A 25,465-nucleotide genomic window follows, 5' to 3' on the forward strand; every position below is an offset into this window, starting at 1 on the left:
GTATTTTCAAACAAAACGAGGCTAGCTCGCCCCTCCCTCCTCCTCATCCCGTTCTCTCCAAGGAGGGAAGCTTCGCTTCAGAACTTGAACCTCCTGTGGCGTCATTTTGATGCTACAAAGCGATCACCTCCCGTTAGCATTCCTCTGACTAGCATTCATTTTGACGTCACTTGACTGCGAATAACTTAACATCTGAAGCGTTTAAAGACTCTATTTGTCCATTGTTTATTTCTAAAGAAACACGACAATGTATAAAAGGCTCCATTACCTGGTACCTCACGTTATGGCTCTGTAGCAGAGGTTTTTGAAAAAAAAATAGGCTAACGATTGTGTCACATAGTAGAAGCTCGCAGGCAGTTTCGACTTACATGAGCTGTTTAGGTTTAATTACTAATGTTAACTAGCATTTTAGTTAGCAATAATTAGCCTGTGCCCATGTTATCTCCTTACATATAGCTACGCTCTCCGTCTCTGTAAGATTGGGAATGATTGAGATTTCTCTTGGCACAGCTACCAGAACACTTACAACTTTCAGACACGTTGCTCACGTCACATTTACGTTGTCTCTCTCAGTTGGAGGCTGCGCAGTAACGCTCAGCGCTCACCGGAAAAGTTCTTCTAATATCCTTCACTGGTCTCCGTCCAGAGCAACGGGATCTGTTGGTCCATTCTTATATACTGTCTATGCAGGCCAGCTGACAGTCTTGCCTGGGCCCGGGACGAGATCTTAGATGGCCCCCCCCCTCGCGGCCAGATCTCTCCTTTTCCCTTGCTCTTCCTCTCCTCACATCTCTCACTGAAATTAAGTGTGTAATCAGTCTCTGATCCATCCTGCTCAGACTCTCCGACAGGGCAGCGAGCCCCCCCCGCATCACTCTCTCTCTATCTCTCTCTCTTCTCTCTCACGGGTAGCCTGACTCTGTCCCTCCGTTGCGAGGCAGCGGGCCCCTCCCGTATCACTCTCTCTGTCACCTGACTGCAGCTGGATCTCTCTCTGTCTCATCCTTACTGATGGAGCTACCAAACTCAACTGTTTCTGTCAAAGTTAGGTTGTTGTGTCAGGCTTTTATACAAGCTAATGGACGTTAACATGAGAGCTGGCCTGTTACGTTACGTTACAAGGCTCGTAAACGTTGGCTGCGCTGTTTCTTACCTTGCTCTACGTTGACAGTTCCAGCTTCACCGTTGCCACCTTTTTTTAAATATTTGTTTAGAAAATCTCTAAGGCCTCTATTTTCTTCTTCTCTTTTCTTTCCTTTTCCGAGCTGCGGACTTATGCTGACCGGACATTTTGAGCGTACTGAACTTCAAATCAAGTGACAATATCAAATTTTGATCAGTGGCCAAACCATTTTTATATTGGGGGTGGGGGGGTTCTTGACCACCATTTCCAGGACAATTAAGAAGAAAACAAATAAAACGCTTTTATGTAATTCAAATATTATGCTACATGTTTTTTTCCACAAATAGGCCTATTTGAAAAAAAGATTTTTAATTCTTCCATAATTTAATGAGGGCCCAGTTCTGGGCCCCCCCCCTACTGTGGGCCCGGGACAACAGACCCGTTTGTCCCCCCCTATCGGCGGGCGTGCGTCTATGGTTCTCTCTCCCTCCCTTCCGTGCTTCCGCGCACTAACACACACCCCCAAATCCTTCTTGTCGGTTATTGGCTGGAATGCTGGACAATTGTTTATGTTTTGTGGTGCAGGTTGGCGCAGTTTGTTTTTGTTGGCGTTTGTGGAGCCTGGGCTGTCTACAGAGACTGTGTTTTTTATTTTTTAAAGATTATTTTTTGGGGGCTTTTCCCTTTATTTGACAGTGACAGTGGATAGACAGGAAAGGTGGGAAAGAGATGGGAGATGACACGCAGCAAAGGGCCGCAGCTCGGACTCAAACCCGGGCCGCTGCAAAGGACTCAGCCTACATGGGGCGCACGCTCTTACTGGGTGAGCTAGAGGTCGCCCCAGAGACCGCGTTTCTTTACAGTGTGTTCAGGGGACAGGCAGCTTGCGGATAGTGAGGAGATGTTTGCTGTAAGTGACAAAAAATGTTGTAGCCTAAAAAAAAGCGTGACATCGCTTAGAGCACCTTTTAATGACTGTATGACCATGAAGATTTTCTTCCTTTTCTTCATTTGTTTTCTACTTTGTCACAATTTAACCCCTCCTTCTCGTGCTTCTACTTTATGCTTGTCTTATTTTCTTCTTCTCTGTCTCAGCATTCCCATAAGAGGCACCGTTTACCAAAAACAAGCCAAGGGTATGTGAACTCCACCACTGACACAGAAGAGGAGTAGAGTTAGAAGCCAGATCTCAGAGACTGGTAGATCTTCCTTTGTATGTTTGGCATGGATTTGCTGCCTGTCGTGACAGACACCCAGCTCCATGGACATGTACCTACCTATCGCCCTCATTCCAGCTCCATGTGGAACCCTCCTTGAATGCTCGAGGCAAAGGAAAAGAGACGTCCACAACCATGCAGCATCACTACTGACTGTCATCCGTCAGCCGGCTTGGCAGGATAAGTCTGGCTGCTTACTAACTTTCAGGCCAGGACGTTTTGAGACGTAATTCTTACTTTAAACACTCAAATGCTGTCCTCTTTAAGAGATCAGGGTTTGAACAGGGGTTTAATCTTGGGTCTAAAAGAGTCGTGAAAGAAATCGAGACCGATCAAAAAACTGGTGTTTATTTAGCTTGTGATACAGTCTATAGAGAGGAGAGTTGCACTAGAGAGAAACATGTTTTTAATGTCAACCTCACATCCCACTGTGATATTGTACATGGGTTAAACTTTGATGTACTGTGTGTGTGTGTGCGTGTGTCTGTGTGTGTCTGTGTGTGTGTGTGTGTGTGTGTGTGTGTGTGTGTGTGTGTGTGTGTGTGTGTGTGTGTGTGTGTGTGTGTGTGTGTGTGTGTGTCGGGGCTGCTTTTTGTGTTTTATTGATGATCTATTATTCCGAGTATTCTGCAGTGGATATTTGTCGTGTTTCACGACAGCTTTGGTAAATCTGTCATGTTTTTAATGGAGGGTACTCCTGTGCTGCTGTTGTTGGTGGCTGTAATAGCATAATAGCATCAATCGCCTTCCTCCTGGTGGGGGGGGGGGGGATTAAAAGAAAGCATTTGCAATTTTTAAATTCAAAATTTTATTATACAGTTAAGTCTGTAACAAAACATATTTTAACGTAACCGTAGATTCTATTAATGCTTTATAGTTAGAGTATAAAGCGTAATTATGGTAATGCCCCAACCAGCAACATGCATTTCCAGTCCCCACTTCAAGGTACTGCTGTTTAGACCTTTGTCTCCAAATACTTTGTCACACACCACTTGTTGATTTGATGTCTGTGCACAGGTGTGTATACTATGAGAGGCCTAGATAGGAGGTAATTCATACTTCTGTCTTACACACACTATCATAATCTAGCATATACACCACTATACTCCATACACACACACTATTATAATCCTTTTCATGTATGTATGAGAGGGTATAGTTGTGTATGTGAGAGAGTATAGTAGTGTATGTGAGAAGTATAGTAGTATATGTGAGAGAGTATAGTAGTATATGTAGAGAGTATAGTAGTGTATGTGGAGAGGAGTATAGTAGTATGTGGAGAGTATAGTAGTATATGTGAGAGAGTATAAAGTATATGTGTGAGATACAGTAAGTATATGTGAGAGAGGATGAAGAGTGATGAGAGGATAGTAGTATATGTGAGAGAGTATAGTAGTATATGTAGAGAGTATAGTAGTATATGTGAGAGAGTATAGTAGTATATGAGAGAGAGTATAGTAGTGTATGTGAGAGAGTATAGTAGTATATGTGAGAGAGTATAGTAGTATAGTGAGAGAGTATAGTAGGTATGTGAGAGAGTATAGTAGTGTGTGTGAGAGAGTATAGTAGTATATGTGAGAGAGTATAGTAGTGTATGAGAGAGTATAGTAGTGTATTGAGAGAGTAATATGTATGTGAGAGAGTATAGTTGAAAAGGGAAGTTGGTTTGATCAATCAGGAAGACAGCTTAAATTCTCACTCCTCATTGGCTAAAGGGGCCATTTTAAATTATCATTATCTGGTGGGCTTGCTGCTTTGAAAGTACAGCTATCACCAACTCAGAGGAACAAGGAACATTTAAATCAAGCAGCATAAACTTTAAGGAAAAAACAACCTTTTGGACGAAAACATTTATTCTTATTTTATTTAGTTTCTTTTCAAGGTCAGTTTTGTTTGTGGAAGTATATGGTAATGAGGAAAACATTACTATCTTTTTCACTGATACACTGCGGTGTGTTCAGAGAATTGTGAGGGAAACTGACAATTTGGGACATGACATTTTGGAAAGATTAATTTCTGAGCTCAATGGTTATAATTATAATAATAATAATAATACATAAGCTTATATAGCTTTACATGGAACTCAAAGACGCTTTACAAATAAAAGAAACAAAACAAACAAACATACTCGGACGATCTCTTTCTTGCTATTGATTAACCAGCAGTTTGAAGAGGATGACAATCAGGGAAGCTTTGGTGTAGAGCTGAAGATCTTTGACCGGACCCGACGGGACCTGACGGACCTTTAATTTCTATCATTTTACACGGGCTCACGCGATCCGAGTTAGCAGCAGTGCAGAACATTTTAGTTAGGAGTGACAACGCTTGAAATGAATGAAGTACATTTTGAGACTTCAATGTTGTTGTTCCAGAAAATGACTTTATTTTCAATTAAAGTTATGAACAGAATTCTAGAAACTGTAGACCCACTAGCCAATGACGGTAACCATGGCATTCTATTATTTTTTAGCCTAGTGATCTCTATCAGTGAGCAACTTCATTAGTGTCAAGGCAATTAATAAAGGTTAATAAAAGGCCAGTGAAAAGTTTTCTTTTTATCAAATGATTATTCTATTCCATTTTATAAATAGATTTTATTCATTGTTATCGAAATAGAACATAACCAACATACAAGTCAGAACAGGAAGGAAATAAACCACCATTAACACCAAAATGACTTCAGGTAGCACCACTGTCCTTACCCCAACAAGTTAAAGAAGAGGAGAGAAAAGATAAAAATTTAAAAAATAAATAAATAATAAAAATAATTAAATTAAAAAAATAACAGAAAAAAACAAAAAATTAAATAATACAAAAATATATATATATAAAATTAAAAAATTAAAAAGGAAAAAAAATACACATACATACACACACACACACACTATCCATATATATATATATACATACATACATATACACATAAACATGTATACCTAGATACATACACATGTGAATTAAAACCAAGTAAAAATACAATCAGTCACCCTATACACATACCTTGCCTTCTCTCAACCATGTATAGTTGAGTTAAAATATAAATTTTACCAGTACACAAGACAATAGCAGGGGGATGATTATTCCATTTTTAATTGTTTAAACAAGACATTAATAATGTATTAGGAAATGGTGAGTTATTGACAACGATGCCTCTTCAATTTAGTCAAGTTCAACAGGCAACAGATTTTAATAATGTATATTAAGGACTTCTTGGAAGTCATTCCTGACCAAATCCCTGAGTGTTTTTAATGCAAAATCCATAGTTTCCTTAAAAATCCCTAATTTTTTCAGGACTGGCAACCATGCAGTTAATGCATGTGTTTGCGTGTGGGTAAATGAGGGGCAGGTCATGGAGAAAAACCACTGAAGGTAGTGGGGAGAAGCCCAGGGTGGAATATCATTTGCTCCCCGTAAAGGCCAGGATACCCCCAAAGTTGCAAGGGTCCCTCTTGCTTCTGAAAAAGAAATACACCAAAACAAAAAATTAAACCTAGCATGTAGAAAACTTTTAAAAAGGAGGGAAAGACAAAGACAGACAGAAGGGCATATGAAAAGATTTTTATTCCATAACTAGCAATAATACTTACCTCCCAACAACATCCAGCAGGTAGTCCCTCCAAAATGCAGCCACACATGCCTCTGCCCTTCTTTTGTTCCTGCCCACTGCTGACAGTTCTAGTACATCCGCTGTGAGTGGGGATGGCTCGTGACAAGACAGCGGTCTGAAAGCATCTGGGTGCATTCTTATTGCATCAAGAACACCAAGGGTCTTCATCCCTCCCTGAACCTGTAAAATGTATCATGAGAAGATACAAATATCTGTTTTCAAATGATGGAAAATTATCACACAGCACATGAAAGGGATGACTTATAAGACAGTTCAGTGTTTGTTGATTATGCAAAAGGCCTTGTCTTTGACCACTATCTAAAACGTGATGTTCTTTAAGTTATTTTATATGATACATGCAAGCCCTTATTCAGAGTGTTTGGTTGTACATTGACTTTAAAAATATGTTAAAATCTTTCATTATTCTTAATCCTTGTAAGCTGTTCAGGTCTGTGGGACCCGCTTTCAATGTTTGCTAAAATAAAATGATGCTATTTATTATTTCTTCTAAATCAAACTCATTGGCCTTGGCTCATTTTCTTTGAAGAACATAAAAATAACTTATTTTCAATTAGTGTACACGGTACACCCCCTACACATAACTAATACCAATGAGGTGTTCGGGTCTACTGGACCCAAGTGTAATTATTACAGTGTAATAATTGTAGGTGCTATGAAACTTTGTACCTGCTATTCTCACACAAAGTTAAAAATTGTTACATTTCAAGAACTTTCACCTGTTCTGATTAAGTTCTAAGAAATAAGCACCAATAATGATAATGATTGATGATAATGAATGAAAAATCTTGTTTCTATTTTATTTATTTTTTTACCTTTTTATAGTTGGAGTAAATGGCAAATATGAACCATAAATGATGTATCTATCATTGGTAATTGAGCTTAAGTAAACCTCTGTTTAGTATTTTATATACATGTTTATGGCTGTATTGATTTAAAACCTAATAATGTGGTGGGTCCAACATTGGCTGTGGAACAAAAAATATGTACACCTTAGAAGGGTTAATTATGTTTGCTAAAAATGGAGTTACACAAACCTTTGAAGTGCTCCACTAACTCGATGAACCAGCTGAACATGATGATATCCTCCACCAAGAGATCTTTGTCTTCTATGCGTTTCAAAGGCCTTAGACGCCCAGCATTGGCCAGATAATCTGTAATAAATCATTGTATAGTATGAACAACACAAGATTAGATATATTAAACAAACTGTTCTTTCCTGGAGGCCAGGCCTGTATGTGATGATGAAATTAGGTGATGCATGAATTTATATGAATGACATCTTTTATTTAACTCCTTTAATCACAGTAGTATATTTAGCACTGACCAAGCCTGGTTTAAACATTCATATGAAAGTCAAACAAATCACACAGATTGCAGAAATATAAAACAAATATGTGGCTTCACCCACACAAGAGTGACATTCTAAAATGCTTAATAAGCACTTGAGAGCCCTGCTTAGCAGTGTTTAGATTATTATTCACTGTAATAAACATATGTAAACATTTATATTGCACTCTTTAATAATAATAATAATAATAATAATACTACTACATTTTATTTATATAGCGCTTTTCATGGTACTCAAAGACACACACAGGCTAAATATCGTCACCCAGTCAGATGATTGCAAGACCCAAGCATTCTATTTAACCTATCTTTGCTGTAAAACGCCTACGCCTACTCTCTTTACCCAAAGATAGGTGAAACTAATAAATGCAGAACTGTGTGGTAATAAGCTCGACTGATACCAAATTACAATGTGTTTGAAGTGTAATAACAGGAGCGCAGCAATGGGTACACAAGTACCAATATGCTTCCATAACTGCTGCTGCTAGCTGCTATTTTCTCCTAGTCAAAGTCAAATGTACATTGTACAGTAAAATATACTGTGGTTAATCAAAGGGCTTTACAGACAATGTGTCGCTTCTCTCATGTAACCAGATTTAATTCAAAACCTGATTTCTGAAATTATTTCACACAGCTTGATCAAACTTGCTTGATCATATTAACTAGCACTAGCTAGCTAGTGGAGATATTGCAAAGTTTTCAATGGAAAAGGTAGCCTGTTATGTGGGTAGCAACTAGTTAGCAGCGCTAACGCCACCACCATGCTAACATGAATTTGGGGAACACTGCAGATAGAATGACGTTAATAAAAAGGGTCCTATGTCAATGGTCCTTGGCTATTTTATCATCAACTTACCTCTTCCTGATTTGACGACGACCACCAAACGCTGTCTCGTCTGGTAACGGGGTCCTCCGTGTTCCATTGAGCTAGCTAGAAGTAGCAGTGCTAGCCTGAGCCAGGTCTGACTGATTTACAGTTCCCCTGAATAATCTCTGCACCTCCAAAACAGAATCTGTTGGACTTAATTTAATTGTCGGACATCGTTGACAATAGCTCACCATTTCCTAAAATATTATTTAGAAGACCCACAGCTTCAGTTAGCCTCTTTCTATCCATTACAGCTCCACTTCAGCCAAACTATTATAATGACAGTGCCGGAATTTGACCGCAAATACCGCTTCTTTGTCAACCAATCAGGAGCTGAGTAATCAAACTGCCTTCCGTTTCAATCAAACTCCTTCCGTTTCAATCAAACTCTCTCACACACACTACTATACTCTCTCACATATACTACTATACTCTTCACATATACTACTATACTCTCCACATATACTACTATACTCTCTCACACCACACTATACTCTCTCACATATACTACTATACTCTTCACACACACACTATACTCTCTCACATATACTACTATACTCTTTCACACACACTACTATACTCTCACATATACTACTATACTCTCACACACACTACTATACTCTCTCACATACACTACTATACTCTCTCACATATACTAGGCTACTATACTTCTCACATACACTACTATACCTCTCACATATACTACTATACTATCTCACATACAATGCTATACTCTCACACACACACTACTATACTCTCTCACATACACAACTATACCCTCCTCATACATACATGTAAAAGGATTATAATAGTGTGTGTGTATGAGCATAGTGGTGTATATGCAAGATTATGATAGTGTGTGTAAGACAGAAGTATGAATTACCTCCCATATGGCCTCTCATAGTATACAATGGTACTGTGCATGGTGTAAATCTGCTTGCCAAAAGCCTCTCCTCTGTACACTGGTGCCAGGTGTTGTCCCTGTGATTTGTGTTTCATTGAAAACCAGCCAACATCTCCAGATGCAGTGCGCATTGCTGATAGAGAGCCAAATGCCAGTTTCTTACTTTATTTGTAAAGTGTAATATATGTATGTGACTTAAAGCGCTACATTTTTAGAGTTACTTCCGAAAAGCTGACCCTTTTTAAAAAAAAAAAAAACTGATTTGTTGCTGAATATGAATTACACTGTGACTCTTCTTGAAGTTGCCTTTCTAATGATGGTGTCGCGTGAGCTTCTTTGAAGGAGGGTCATATTTAAAGGCACTGTGTTGCTGGCGGGCTTGAATGTAAAACTAGGCAGACATGTATTTATTTATAGATATCTGCCACGATGAATAGCGATACTGTGTTGAATCCTGACCACAGAAAACTTGATTCTGAAACCGCTCACCTTTCCTGAACGGAGAAGCGTTTTCCTGTTTTCAGTTTGTTGTGAAGGAAAGAACTGATGGAGACATGGATATTTCAGTGATATGACTGAAGCAGACATGAGCTTTATTGTCTATGGCAAATTGAAGAAAGCCCTTACAGTTTGTAGAAAAGACAAAAGGTTTAAGACACTGGACCAAATGCAGAGCTGCCCATATATTATATTCATCAAGCTGTTTATAGCTACAAATCACAGCATTTTGCATTTTAAAAATGGCATAGAGAAAACTAGAAAGATACATTTTGGATACAATTACACATTTGTATATTAAAGCCTTTTAGATTTGATTTATGAAAAGATAACATTTCAAATGATTTTCTTCTGGACTTTGGAAATGCTTGAGTAGATGAAGTACGCCCTCCTGTGGCTCTATATTATTATAGCACATCACTACGTAGTACCATTCATCTAACTGTGCTTGCACTGTATGCCAATGGCCGGTCCAAACCACAACAAGATTGGGAGTCTTGGATCTTCTATGTGCTCGATTCAAATGATTGTATTTCTGTTCTTGTCAACAGTCTGCTTAAGCCCTTGTTCAAAAGACATGTTTGTACATATTGCTTTACATCCTTTTTGTAAATAAAGCCAAAAAAAATGTTTAAAAAAAAGATGAAGATGCATAATAGATTAAACGCCTGGGGTAATTCTTCCTGCATTAAAGTTGATGGTTACTGAGCAAATATTGTGGAAAGAAAGTGGCACGTATTGCAAAAAGGCTTAGAGAATTCAGCGTTGCTTTAACAGCTCAGAAGAAGCTTAGATGATTTAAAGACTTAGAGATAATGTAAGGCTTTGACATGAAAATATCTCTCAATAAATCTAAGGTTAAGTCAATGTGCTATTTTGAAACTGCCTCTTTCTCCATCCACTGTTCAGTTTAGGTTCACATCTCAAGGTTCCACCACTTGAAGTCAAACGGTTCCCTGCGGACGTTGGAGCCACAGTGCACCTCTCCCAGCAGTTTGTGGTAGGTGGCGAAGTCGTCGATGAACGTGCAACTGAGGCCCAGGCCCTCCATCAGGGAGCACATCTCCGCCTCTAGGGCACATCGTCCATTCACCCTGGGGCCAAAGGGCTTCGGGATGCCCAGGTTTTTCCCCAGGACAATCATGTTCACCTGGAAACAGAAGCTACAGATCATGAGACTCGCAGTGGTGCTATCAGCTCCTAAAATTTACTGAGTGCTTGAGTCCTTCTTATATTGGAAACAACCATTGGAAAGTATACCAGCTCAGCAATAGGTCTGAACGCACCATGTCAGGGTAGTAAGCCACTGCTCTGAGCACGCTCTCCTCCTCTCCCTCCATCATTAACTTGAAGAGGATTGGCAGGTCGATGATGTCCTCGTCGTCCAGGCCCAACTCGCTCTTCAGCACATCTCTGTTCCAGTCGATGCAGCTCTGCCAGAGAGTAGGCAGTTAATAAAAGACATCAATTGCCCATACTGTACAATACAGAAGTTTTATAACTCATTATTGCTCATTACATTCTGTAACCTTGGTCTGTCTCTTATTAGCATACAGCAGCAATTCTCAAAACCAATGTTACAAAGTGCTTTACACAAAATAAGCAATACTCAAGATAATCTTTGTCAGGGCTTTGCCACTATGTGGCCAAAAGTACGCGGACACTCCTGCTAATTAGTAGGTTCAGCTGCCTCAAACACACCCATTGCTAAAAGGTCTAAAAAAAAAAATTCAACATGAACGAGCATCTCTGCCGATAAACATTTGGTCGCAAAAGAGCTCAGTATGTTTCAACGTAGGTCTGTGATAGGATGCCATCTTTCCAATGAGTCCGCCTGTTATAGTGAAGTGCAAATAACAAGGACCAAAAACAGCTCATTGTGAAGCAGTAGGTTACACAAGCTCTTAGAAGAGGGCTGCCGAGTGCTGAAGCACATACTGTGTAAAAATAGTTTGAATCTTGGTAGTGTGAGCAGACAAACTGCCTTTGGAGGAAACGTCAGTATGTGAACTGTTGCTCAGGAGCTTTAATAAGTCGCAAAGTGACAACAACAAGACTAAGATCAACAATGCCAAACGTTGGCTGGGGTGGTGTAAAGAACAGGGCCATTGGACTCTAAAGCCCCTTAGAGCAAATTTGGGATTTGTGATATATGAATGAAACTGACTTGACTCTAGCTCAGTGGAAACATGTTGTCTAAAGCCATGAATCCTCCTTTACTACCTGGCTTTCTGATGGACGATTCATAATCTGGATGGCTGCGTGGAGAACGCTGCTGCCTGAATGCATGCATGATGCCAACTTTGGCCAACAGTTTATCAGAGTAGGAACAGTCTGTGGCTTTCCATGATTTAGCTTGGTCCCAATGAAGGGAAATCCAAATGCCCCAGGCAGCACCCCGACCGTACCAACATCCAAAACCTTTGGGATGAACTGATAGGCTGACAGTGTGCCAGCAGGCATTATCACCCAACATCAGTGCTTGCTCTCACTAACGCTCTTGTGGCAAAATGGGAGCAAATCCCTCCAGAATCCTGTACAAAGCCCCCACACAGACAATGTTACAGCAGCATTTTAACAGCCACAGTTTTGGACTGAGATATTCAACAATAGGATAGGAGTGTAATTTCCGGTTGTCCACATACTTTTGGCCATGACGTGCAGATTACAGTACATCCCCAAGGGATGCAATGTAACCTTGCAATCCCACTCACCTGCACGTAGTTATTTTGAGCTTGGAGATTCTCGTCATCAACTATCTCATCCACAGTTATTGTTTCTTCACCTCTCAGACCTTTTGGACGTGTTTTACAGAGTGTTAAGAATGACATGATGGGTTTGTTTATTGCTAAGATGCACACTGTACAGTCGATTTTACACAGATAATATTGTTAAAGAGGGGCCTACCCTCAAACATTTTGGCTTTTCCGTGTCCATCGTTCTGTAAGCCTCTGAAGAGTTTGTAGCCTGCGTCTGGGCTTGCCAGCAGCAGCCGGAAGCCCTGTGCACAGAAACACAACAGACAAAGATAACACCTGCTGTCTCATTGTCCTGAGAGATCAGGTTACACCTAGCAGTTCCCTGTCTTCCCTGTCAACTATTTTATATTTCAATATAGCAATTAAAAGTTATTTTTTTTCTAATATTTACCTTTCTGTTAGGTGCAGGAACAAAAGTCATGAATTCGTCTACGTGGCCGACATAGAGCCAGTCAGAGAACAAGGCAATGGGCTCCTGAACCTTCTGAGCCCACAAGAAGTCTTGAACTACTTTGGTCATGTTCCGTCCCTTAGTTGCCCTTAAAGAAAGAGACCAATACAAAAGTAATGTTCACACATCTTTGGCCACATCCTGTTTTGTTTCCTGTGCTGCGCTACAACAATGATTATACACAAATGATTTGTATTAGTTATAACAAGTCAGAGACTCATCTCTGGATCTGTTAGAAACTCACGTAGGGAAGGCCACTCCAATGATGATTCTGCCCAGGGGGTACTTTCTTCCATTCACAGTGACGGGAGGACTAACCTCCAGATTACCAAATGAGTCCAGACTGCTCACATGTTCTCTTTCGGCCACCCTCGTCACATAGCCAAAGTCGGGGCCCTGAGGACATGAAGACATTTAAAGATCCACTCCAGATAAGTTTCAAGACGTATGAAAATACTCTGCTTTGAACAATAATTTGTGTCTGTGGTACTTGAAAATGCTTAAAATTAAATCTGTTCGATCTCCCTAATTGAAAAATCCAGAATCATTCATTAAAAAAACACTTTTTGTGGAGTGGGGCTTTACTTCAACTCTTTTGTATCACTTGAGACATTTTTGGCATTTACATTTATTCAATCGCTGTGGCTTGTTAATGCATGTGGTATACATTTTAGCTAGGATGGGAGTTTATTTTTTAATTTTTCGAATTTTTGAAGTTCAACCTCAGATCCTATGAGTCTATAATAAACTGTGTAGCCAAAATACGGACACTCAGACCCTTAAGGACAAAAATGTACCACTAATTTTGATCCCATGGCCAATACAGCATTGAATCCAGCAGTTTATTAAATCAGGCTTACAATTTTCTACCAGATTGAGCCATTTTCTCATGTTTGCCCTATGGGACAAATACATGCAGTTTTCCTGGTTTTTGCTGCTGTATAATGGAGCAGCGTTTGATGCATGTATCTGATTTGGTAAGAACATTTTTGCGTCTCACCAGGAGCTCATCATATGGAAAATTTTGGAGCTTTCCATCTCGAGGGGAATCCAGAACAACAGGAAACCGTTGATGAGGTGAGTCGATGTAGCCAAACTCCAGCTCATCCTGAAAAATACATGATAGGAGTTAACCCGTTTTACTTATCAGAGGTTTTTAATAACAATAACAACTTGATGTCAAACTGATGTCATTTTTTGTCTTTTCTGTGAAGGTTTCATGTAACTTTGGGGATTTGAATGAATTATTCCTTTTCTTTCTAATGATGTGGATGATGTAAAATCCATTAACAATGTTGTTGCAGTGTTTCCAACTTGACTTTTTTCTGGCTTGTCACCGTTTTCAAAAGGAGCACATTTGGTCTCCTTTTTCCAAGAAGTTTTTTTATGGGACACATTCAGTTTTCTTACCTGCATCCAGCGATCCCCTCGGTTCACATACTCCTGGCAAATCGTGAGCTTGTACCCGCTCTTTGCAACAAGGTTCCTCATTCCTTTAAGGAACGGGTTGTTATCAGAAGTGCTGAGAAGGTGACCACAGAGAAAGATTTCATTAAGCAATACTTTGCAATGTTCTTGTCATTTCAAAATGCTAATTCAGGAGTGACATATAAAACCACAATGACAAAGCGTCATTTACAGTGCATTTATCATTTACACGTAGAGCTGGGCAGTATATCGATATTATATCGATATTGTGATATGAGACTAGATATCGTCTTAGATTTTGGATATTGTAATATCGTAATATGGCATAAAGTTGTCTTTTCCTGGTTTTAAAGGCTGCATTACAGTAAAGTGATGATAATTTTCTGAACTTACCAGACTGTTGTAACTGTTCTATTATTTGCCTTTACCCACTTAGTCATTATATCCACATTACAGATGATTATTTATCAAAAATCTCATTTTGTAAATATTTGTGACAGCACCATTAGTCAACACTACAATATCGTTGCGGTATCGATATCGAGGTATTTGGTCAAAAATATCGTGATATTTGATTTTCTCCATATCGCCCAGCTCTATTTACACGTGTCATTTTCTTGGTAGTATGAGTTAAGGGGAATGTGCCATACTGTAACATTGTGTTGACACATCTATTGTCACCATCCTCTTTATTATTCATCAGTAGGCTCTTACTTGCAAACAAACACTTCCACAGGCTGGAGGGTGTTGGGTGTCATGATCCACGGTGCCACTCGGAACACGACTTTGTCTGTGAAGATAGGCGTCTCAGGGATACCCTGTCAAAACATGAGAGGCTGCTGAGTACTGCCAGCTGCACTCCTCTTCTTTCTTTTTTTATTATACCAACAGTGATACAAAAACATACAATCTATACATATATCTACATACATCATCAACATACATGTTACCTTTACTGTATACAGTATATAATTTAAACACAACAAAAATCTTTCGACCTCATTTCAGTTTCCAAAATAAATAAATAAAATAAATATATAAATAAATAAACACCAAAATGCAATCAGAATAACATTAACTTTTATGGTTGGCTTCGTACCTCTGTATCCCAAGTTTTAAATAGTAGTATTTATATAGTATATAGTATCAGTATCTCCCATTCAATTTTCCTTGCATTTTTGTCTTTACCTTTCATGATAATTTTCTCTTGAAGATAATAATGATCTTTAAGAATAAAAAGACAAATCCTCAATATCAATTCTTTTGGGAATTTCAATATGTACATTTTCCCAAGAGTTACTATGCAATAGCATGTTTTGATCTTGAGAACGCCAAATAATACTGCAAGGGGTACATGTAAAAGGATTGCTTGTTTGGACAGCCAATCTGCCACCTGTTGCCAGAATTATACTATAAAAACCTATGAAACAACAGGACAGTACCAAAATAAGTGCATAAATCATTTTTAACTAGAACGCCCATAAATAAGTAGACCATGATGATTCATAAATAAAATGGAAAGTTCTCAACCAAGGGAGAGGAGAATCAAATAAATCTTTCCAATAAATTTTAAAAATGATATGGACACAAAGTTATATTGTCAGAAGTGGTAAAATAATGATGCATTGGCATCCAATAGGTCATTCACAAAACAAACATGTTTATTTGAAAGTAGCCACTATACCTTTGAATAAACATGTTTATTTTGTGAATTATATACAGTATATTGGTTTATTGTCTATACAAATACTTTCATTTAGCGGCACTCCTCTTTATGTGCGTGTGTAATGTAATGTGACCAAATACATTTAAATTCACAAGTAATTTGACTAAAAATCTAATGTAACACAAATGTAATCTAACCTTTGTTTTGGTAGTAAACAACTTTACTTTAATTAAATTCACATAACATACCAAGTTCAGTTAGGTTGTCATTTCATGTGAAAATTCATTCTTAACTTAATGGTTAGGAAATAGTTGTTTGACAAAAAAAAATCTGCTAGCTTTGTAGAGAGCTTTCAACCAGAATGAAAAGATGAAGAATGGGAGATTTGGTTGAAAGCTATGAAAATAAATATTAAGTGGGCCTTGAGTTAAGATTGTTAGTCAAACTATATTGTTGTTTTTTGAAATTTCCTCATGAACAGTTATACAGAGTAGAGTCTTATATAGAGCTGCAAAGATTAATCGATTATGATTATGATTAAATGAATCGCCAACTTTTTCATAATCGATTAATCAGTTAATCATTTTTTATGAAAAACATTCTAGGATTTCAGCTCCTTGAATGTGAATATTTTATAGTTTCTTCACTCCTCTATGACAGTAAACTGAATATCTTTGAAAAAAACAAGACATTTTAAGGATGTCATGTTGGGCTTTATAGACCAAACAACTAATCGATTAATCGAGGAAATAATCTACCGATGAATCAACGAATGAAAAATATTCCTTAGTTGCAGGCCTTGTCTTATATAGAGAACAGATGATTAAACAGCACAAGGAACACATGGTAGGAGATGAAATAAAGACGTGGAACATTGTGCATGTCGTGTTGCAGATCTTACGGTAGCGATGGGCTCTAACAGACTGAGGTTGATGGTGACGAGCCCATCGAAGTCGTTGTCAGGAAACCTGAGGCCCTCCACGTGAAATTTCATCTCTGCTACGCCTCCAAGGTAAGGCACTTCCTGGGACAGGACCTCACTGCTCAGCACCAGTGGATAGTTCTTCACAAAGTTGGTATAGAGGAATTTCTCTACTTCAAGTAAGAACAACATAAACAAGGCTCAAATACTGAGGCGCTTCATTGGAAAAAAGATTCTAAAAAATAAGGCTAGTAAAAAAATGTTTAAAGATACCAAATTAAAACAACACAGTGCTTTAAAGCTGTGCATATTTTCTGGTCTGCTTTAACTAACCAGCTGAATTACATGGATGTTGCATCATCTGTTCAGGGGCTCTCTCACCCACTATCTTTACTCACACAGTGTATTAACCTTGGCTTCAGGGGATCTGGACCTGAAGACTCGGACACTCTCTGCGTGGCGCTGAGAGATGTGCATGGTGAGCTTGTAGCCCTCTGGGAGCTTGGCAGGGCCTCTGGTCCGCAGCACCATGACAGACATGTCCTTCAGATCTGTACATTATGGTAATGTTCAGCCAAGTGTGTCATTCAATCTTTTTTTTTACGCTTTTAACTCTAAAGCTAAATACTACAGTCAATTTGGGGTAATATTTATAAGAATGACTGGGAAGTACACACCCACCTATAATGAATAACATCTGTTTTTCACATTTCAGCTACACTGGTTTGCCTACTGCCATCATTTGAGAGGCCTGCTTTATCAACCTGCCCTCTACACTCACACAGAGGTCTCTAGATTTGTAGTTTTATCAAACTTATTTACCCTATCTGACTTTGCCAGAGCAAATATGAGTGGCCTTTAGTTGCTCTTATAAAAGAGTGAATGGTGCAGAGTGAACAAAGACAGAATTCAGTGGTGAACCAGAAGCTGTACTATTTTACCTGACACTTTGGTGACATAGTCCTGCTCGCAATCTGGTTTTTTGTTCCGGTACTTCTGCTCTGAGTCACAGTTGACCAATAGGATGGCTCCGTGCCCATTAGGACCCCATTTCCAGGATCCCTAACAAGCATCCAACAAACCAGATGTGAATGAATTTGATTGGCGGGAAAATCTAAAGATACAAAATGTTTTATGAAACAGCTTAGACTGTGACTTCAGCAATTACACTGCCACATATCAAACTCATAAAACACAACGAATATAGAAAGAATACATGTTTAAACAACACAACCGTAGAGAGATCTCGCCTCTGATGGAGAAAAACATCTGATAACAAACACCAGGCTGAAACACTTTAAAATGAATAATATAAAGCGCTGAGTTTGTCACACTTGGCTTGTTATCGTTTATCAGAAGAAATACAAAAAAGTATCTCCTTCATTAGGTTTTCACATTTTGTACAGCCATCTGACACATTTGAGCTCACCTTATTAGCGTTGTTTTTCTCCACAACACCGTCTCTGTCAGCATCCACATCCAGAGAGATCTCTGCATGACAGACACGGTTTGTTAATCACAGAGTGCCTTTGCATGGCCCAAATATTCCAGATAGTGGTTGAAATCACAGTTCATCACGGCAGAAGCGAAGAGACCGAAAAGGACACGGAGGAAACTAAGAAAAGAAAAGGAGAAAGTGTCCGAGCAAGAGTAAATCTAAGTCGTTGGAGAGAGCTTTGCGACATGAAAGGCTGCAGGACAGACGCAAAGCTGGGCATCTTGCTGTTGGACTAGGAAGTAATAATAGCCTGCTTGCTATGTTTTGTGTTATTTGATGCTTGCTTAATGTTCGGCTGTGTTAGCAAAGTTGTGGGCTCGCTAGTTTTTGACGAAGTAATGTAATCATAACAAATGCATGCGTCCAGCTGTCCATATTTACGACAGCAGTGTAGAAGTGAATTGCACTCTGAAACTGTAGGGGCGACAAATCACGAAAAAAAAAAAAAACATTACGCCATGTTGTGGTAACTTACCAACAGCTGTCAGGTGCAGGACTGCTCTCCCCAAGACCTCTTTATTCTCCCCATAGTACTGGACAGACAGCTTATGAAACAAAAGCACAAGTCATTTAGTTAGACAAAATGACATCTGACAACTGTAAAATCTTAAAGAAGCATCAATGAAAATGATGAGTTTCACATTGCAAGGCAAAAAGCTACTGAGCTCTGTTTAATGTTGAATATCTCCTCCGGTTATTTGAAAAGAGACACATTATTAATCAAAATGAAGGAAAAGGTACAAATGCTTCGAGGATGCTGAGTTTGTCCTTGATATATTTCTAGTTAAAAGTCTAGTCTAAATCATAACATTGCTCCAATGACTGCAGACTATTCAGAAGTCACCGATTATTCGTTCTGCTGTTAAATTTCGGGCTCTGAAACAAACCAATAGTTAATATCTGAAAGGCTAATATTTTTAAATTGTTCCAAAAATATTGGCCAACTGTTTCAGGGAAATTGCTAAACACTCTTTGCAAAAAAATAAATAAAATAAAACACCCAACTCATCATATCCAACCTTGAATCATGTTCCTGCGTGTGCATTCTTCTAATAATAAATGGTTCACTTCCTGGAGCGGTTCTACTCCTATACCTCAGCACTCATTCACATCAGGACATTTGACTTGCTGCTTTGTGACATCAGTTTCATGCACTGCTGTCCTACTTTACCTTGCTATCATTTACAGATTCACTGGCACGGCTCATGCTGATGAGTAGTACTGAGTTTCCATTGAGAGGGGTGGGGGAGAGGTCTTCTCCTGAGGTGGGGGGGCTGATACTGTACTGAACATTGGCAGTGCGCTTCACAGAGAAGAACTTGGACCTGGGAGGGGCACTCCTGCGAAGAAGAGATAACAGCAGGTTTTGATGCATGTTGTATATTAAACATACTGTATTAAACACACAGTAATACACACACACAGTGCGGGGGTTAGAGCAAATATATGTTTATATACATGTGAGGACGAGCAATGACGTATGCAGGGAAGCTCAAATTTCATAACAGGTGGCGAACCAAAGTAGCAGCTGCAGTCATGATAAAGTAAGTCAGTCTTTATTCTGTGTTGCTTGGAGGACAGCAACGCAAGCAACGTTATTTATACACATATGGTTTTATTAAAATAAACAATTAGGATAATGTAAACAGATGTGATAAAAAAAATGACATGAAGTTGCAAATAGAAACTGCGGATGAATGTTAAAAGTGGCAGAAAAAAACTGAACAGCATGTGGTCAAATTTCTCACGCCTTACTTGCAGAGCCTGTTTGAACAGGTTGAAGTCCCCGTTTTTTTCTTAGAAAATTGTCTCAGGTGAAGACATGCTTATATTCTGCCTAAGGACAAAGACACCTGATAGTTCCACACTATACTAGCATCAGATCTCAGGTTTCGAATGTGTCAGCTATTTAGTGGTAATGCCTTCACCACATATTTCTCTAGAAATAGGCACCATACAGCCACATAACCAACTGTATGTCATGAGTCACGACACAGACAAACTATGGTCAAGGTCTTAATAAACAATACAGCTTTAGCTAAACTTTGAATGCATTGTACCCACAACAATGATGATTATTATTTTGTCGCACGTGACAGCCTTTGGCCTTGTCAGTGCTCCTCCTGCTGTTGTGTTTGTTTTTTTCTTTTCAGGTTTCCTGCAGGTATGGGTGGAGCCATGATATCTTACACCTAGTTATTTAGTCTCTCTCTCTCTTTTTTTTTTTTTTTTTTTTTTTTTTTTTTTTTTTTTTTTTTTTTTTTTTTTTTTTTTTTTTTTTTTTTTTTTTTTTTTTTTTTTTTTTTCTCTCTCTCAAGTTGGGACACGATCTCTTGTTGTCCGATATGGAGAGGAGGAATGACTACATCAACAACATCAACAACTCTTTCAATAACAATTTCAATACTAAGTATTGCTTTAAAATGAACCCATTCTTTAAGATTTGAAAACAGGGCCACTTTTCATGACAAGGCCTTGAGAATGGGTGTCAAATAATAGCACACTTTTATTTTTGGATATTACAAAAACCACTCAAGAGTCCCTCGGAGTCCGGTCCGCGTGCCAGTCTCCCACTCTGCCCAGTTTGTAATCAAGCCTTGCTCTGTTATGTTGTGGAGGCTGGTATTTGGCAGAACGTATTGCCTACATTTCTTTAGGACAAACTCTTTTCTATTGGACAGCAACAATAGAGGACTGTTGACTGTATCCACTGTACAGGTCCACCATCACCATCTGCATACAAATGCCACCTGACCCACAGCTCTATTGATGTGGATTAACAATGGAAATCCTATACACTTGCCAGTTGATTAGGTACAGTACGCCTATCTAAAATGCGGTCTTATACAACAGTCCTGCAGTAAATTCTATATTCATGAAGGTTATATGTATATGTTCAGTTGTGGGCTTAGAGAGGTTTTGATTCAACCTCATGATAATTTTGGAGGATGCTATATTTAGTCTAACCTTATTAATGTAAAGGGGTGGAGTAATTTAACAGCAAAATAACTATAGCTGCTAAAAAAAGACCATACAGTTGACTCAACACCTCCCTTAAAAAGTTTGTTAAAAACCTGAACATTATAAACTTCATGAAGGGAGGATTTATTGCAGGACTGTTGTATCAGACTGCATTGGTTTTAGATACTATGTATAGGCTACCTAATGAACTGGCAAAACTGGGCAACTCATTTTAGCCCTGGATGCAAACAGTTGAACGGGTTGGCTGTTGACAAGTTCACATCATTCCATGATAGAATGTAATACAATATTTTCAGAGAAGAATGTGAATATTTTCACAACAGAATAAAAATGTATTCACAATGGAATAGAATAAGACATACTAAGTAAACTCCACAAACTATTTGCTACAGTTCCGATGTAGGTTATGTATGTAGCCTGTGTGTGTGTGTGTGTGTGTGTGTGTGTGTGTGTGTGTGTGTGTGTGTGTGTGTGTGTGTGTGTGTGTGTGTGTGTGTGTGTGTACAGGTTGAACAAGCTTACCTGTTCAGGTTCACGTTAAGTTCCGAGCCGACCACGCATACAACGCTTGTAATTTGGTCATAATCTACTCTGAGAGTCCGGGAGTGAATCATGGCTGCAGTAGGCTTCTCCCGCAGTGTGTGAGACACTCAGACTGGTACTGACACTATTTGACACTAATGCCCGATGACTGTTCCGTTATCGTAGGAAGCGAAGACTAGTCTTCTTGCACACTGCTGCCAAGCCATAATAAAGGCTGCTAAAAAATGGCTGCTGACCAATCAGAGCAGACTTGCCTTTGTCAGGAGCAGAGTGGGGAGAGGAGGTGGGGAGGGGAGAGACAGCGTCTGTCTGCCTATAGATCAGGTGCAGCAGCCATGATGAGAAAAATAAAGTGTTTTTTTTTTAAACATATAAAGCATGTAGGTTAATCATGTTCTAGTAGAAACACAAAATACAAGTAGGCTATGAACCTGAAAACTGTAGGCTAAATAATAGGTATCCTTGTTATTGGCTACTTTCCACAGATAGTGTCTCCAAAGCTGTAGGCAGTAGCCTAGAATAAAAGTAGCCTATAAGGCAAACAGTTTGATCGGAAACTGATAAACCTAGGCTAGTCATCAACATAGGCCTACACCATAGCCTGTGTCAATTACTTACAGTCGATTATCGCATTTCAGCTTACCTGTTCAGAAATGCTTTCAAATATGTGCCAATAACATGGACGGCACTCAGTCGGTTTTCTGTGTCCAGACGACATGTCATTTCTCTCTCCTTCGGTAGCACAGAAGCAGATACATCGGTTCGGGACACTTTTTGAGACATGGTTGGTTGCGTTTTTGCTCAGACTGAAGGATTTCTGGAAGTTTGTTCGATGTTTGGAATTTCAGACACGCATTTACTTACAGCTCAACTGGCAGGGAGTGGGAGAGACAAAAAACACATTAGCCTATGTGAACGCACGCATTTCATTTCTCCACTTGAAGGGTGTGGCTGCTTATGAAAAGGTGAGGATTAGTTCTGCATGGTTTCCCAAGGTGCGTGAAACCTTTACAAGAATAGTAAACGTTCTACATGAATACACGAATCCCTGTTTGACCTCAGGCGAAATATTAACCTATATTATGTTAATTGTGCTGACATGTTTAAATCTTTTTACACAAATTAAGTTAAAAACTAAGTTAGTTGAAAACAAAGTACAAACTTTGTCACTTTGTTTTGTTACTCCTAATAATAATGGTTTTGGTTATATTGATTTCAAAGGGGCATTATGCGTTTGATGTGTAGGCCTATATATATATATATTATATTATATTTAGGCCTACACATCAAACGCATAAACGCATAATATTATGCGTTTATGCGTAATATGTATATATATATATAGCTTCATTTTAAATGACATTTGTGAAATTAACCTAAGTGACATGACTTCTCAGACTAGCTACTATCTGAATCTTATGTTTGAAATTCTCAAAAGGCATAGAGCGGAAATGACCAATAACAACAAGGATGTTTCATACATACAAGGACTGTTGCATGGCTTCTCCCATATAAATCTGTTAGCCCCAATACATTGAAAGAATTACAATATTTAAGCACAATATTTATCCCACTAACAAATTTGTTTCAAGAAAGAAAACAATCCCAAGCTGGAAGCCAAGGACGTAACATTATGAAAACCAAAACCAGACAGTAGGCCTACAGCGGACTGTCAACTTATTAATTCTACTGGGAACATTTCACATCCACAAAGCTAAGGTCTCAAAGTCTCGGCTGGCATTTGAGCCATCAGAATTTTCATTCAGTTTATTTCTTTATTTAATAGCCTAATTCATTTTTCTTGATTTGCTGCTGTGGTAGTCATATGTATCGCCTTATTGAGAGTGAAGACAGGACTTTATTGAGTATGAAACTATGATGCCGAACTGTTTTATAATTTAATTTAATGGCGAGAGAAAAACAATGACAGTTCGGAAAAAAACTTCATTAAACGACTCAGGAGCATGGATGTCGGAGGCTACCACAAAAACACATTGGACAAAAATCCAATCAGATTCTTGCAAAAGTTTGACAGGCTTAAGAACGGACCAATAGAAGAACTGGAAATATGCTGAAAGGGGCGGGATGAAGACTATGTCATCAACTCTAGACGCTTTGTTGTTCTTGCGGGACATAGACCGAGAAAATCATTTTTAATTCGTTGTAAACAACCCGGGTTAAGCAAAGATACCATTTCACATGGTTCGATATAATCAAACGCCAGCCAATCATATAGTTAAACCAATGTCGGCTGGTGAAATGTGGCGTATTTGTTGGACCAAATCAGTTTAGCATTGAGCTAGTTAGCTAGCTTTAAAGTTAGCTACTCCTGAGGGTGTCCACTGTCTAGATTGGAGCGGAAGAAATTCCAGGCACTGGGAAGAAGGGAAGAAATCTCAACTGGGATGCCTTACGCAAGTTAGGAAAAAATGTATTTTAATGTTCCGCCTGTAATCATGACACTATTAACCCGAAGCATGTGTTCGTTTGACTGATATCAAATTGCAGGAACGATTTGATGGTAGCTTTGTAACCGTTAACGTACCAGTTTAGCGAGTTAGCCACGTAGCTAAAGGTACGCAGCCCTCAGTAGGAGGACATTTAAAATGGCGGAGGGCTGGCCCATTCCTTCGGCCCTTGTCTTGATGCTTTTGAGTTTGAGTGCCTGGGCTCTGGAGTCTTGTCCCGCTCCTTGCTCGTGTTCTAAAGGACAAGATGCTGTCCATATTTTGGACTGCAACAGGAAAAGACTGTCCACGGCTCCTGTGGACCCACCAGATGGGATAACACAAGTGTAAGTACACAACCGGTTAGACGCAAATTGTGTTGATGTAACGTTAACGTTGGTCTTGTAACGTTACTAAATCCACAGCACTGATTTGTTGCTCTACCGAGGGATGCACCATAACATACCAAGAAGATAGATTTAGGGCTACCTTCTTCTTTGCTACTTCCTTTATATATATTTACTAACTTAATTTATTTATATTTATCTAGCTATCTGTCGTTTCAAAAAGTACAAGTAACGTTACTAATATAATATGAGTTTAAAAAAAGTAAACAAAAAAAGTATGGCCTTTTAAATGTGCATGCATACAGTGCGCAGATGTATTTGTACAAATAGATATTGTACTTTGCCAAAGTTGAAGTGAATGAAAAGCCTCATGCGATAAGTGATAACGTTGTTCAATATTGAGATGTCGATGTTATTTGCGATAAATAAACAAATATTAAAGTGTAATCAGTTCTGCCTTTCTGCTGCTTTCAGTATTCTGATATAATACAACAAACTGCTTGTTGAATTGTTAAACAAATTATACATTAAATTGAATATAAAAAGACACCACTAAAAAAAAGTGACAGTTACATTTTAAAGTGTAGTTTTCTACTGATATTTTCTTTCAACTAACACATACAATCTCTTAAGTGTTCTTGGCGATACTGTATGTCGCAGCCTTTCGCGATGTGTTTATTGCGCAAGTTGATATTACGATGACGATTAAAAAAAAAAAACTATATATTTTGAGGCCCTAGTAGAACCCCCAGACATAAGTTTATTGCACATTTCCTTATTTTAATTATAAAGACATTAGTGGAACATTTTAAGAAGAATGGTCATCGCATCCAAACT

At 38.8% G+C, this 25,465-nt stretch overlaps 3 protein-coding genes across 9 annotated transcripts in view; 2 read left to right on the forward strand and 1 right to left on the reverse strand.

Moving 5' to 3' along the window:
* The window catches only part of si:dkey-166d12.2 (rap1 GTPase-activating protein 1), a 116,878-nt gene extending 113,517 nt beyond the window's left edge, over positions 1–3,361 (forward strand). For all 6 annotated transcript variants that reach the window (XM_039797546.1, XM_039797544.1, XM_039797542.1 and 3 more), the window contains one exon: positions 2,219–3,361. The gene's annotated coding sequence lies outside the window, so the exon portion shown is untranslated. The remainder of the gene's footprint in view (positions 1–2,218) is intronic.
* A 6,285-nt stretch (positions 3,362–9,646) lies between these two features.
* padi2 (peptidyl arginine deiminase, type II) lies at positions 9,647–22,769 on the reverse strand. Of its 2 annotated transcripts, none has more exons than XM_039797547.1 (16): positions 22,478–22,769; positions 19,481–19,649; positions 18,785–18,854; positions 18,241–18,302; positions 17,753–17,873; positions 17,210–17,362; positions 16,791–16,984; positions 14,938–15,041; positions 14,206–14,317; positions 13,796–13,903; positions 13,040–13,191; positions 12,736–12,883; positions 12,493–12,586; positions 12,300–12,379; positions 10,872–11,018; positions 9,647–10,735 (listed from the first exon to the last, which is right to left on the reverse strand). In XM_039797547.1, exons 1-16 carry the CDS (start codon positions 22,615–22,617, stop codon positions 10,502–10,504), a joined length of 2,088 nt encoding a protein of 695 aa, XP_039653481.1. In that variant the 5' UTR covers positions 22,618–22,769; the 3' UTR covers positions 9,647–10,501. The 2 variants fall into 2 exon arrangements, with proteins under 2 accessions (XP_039653481.1, XP_039653482.1); XM_039797548.1 differs by lacking the exon at positions 22,478–22,769 and adding an exon at positions 21,814–22,053.
* Positions 22,770–23,893: 1,124 nt separating this feature from the next.
* Positions 23,894–25,465, forward strand: part of lrig2 (leucine-rich repeats and immunoglobulin-like domains 2) — a 25,150-nt gene continuing 23,578 nt past the window's right edge. The window contains exon 1 of the mRNA XM_039798064.1: positions 23,894–24,628. Within this exon, the coding sequence (XP_039653998.1) occupies positions 24,441–24,628 (188 nt within the window). The 5' untranslated portion in view covers positions 23,894–24,440. The remainder of the gene's footprint in view (positions 24,629–25,465) is intronic.

This window comes from Perca fluviatilis, chromosome 4 (assembly GCF_010015445.1).
Source record: "Perca fluviatilis chromosome 4, GENO_Pfluv_1.0, whole genome shotgun sequence".
In the NCBI taxonomy this organism is placed as follows: Eukaryota; Metazoa; Chordata; class Actinopteri; order Perciformes; family Percidae; genus Perca; species Perca fluviatilis.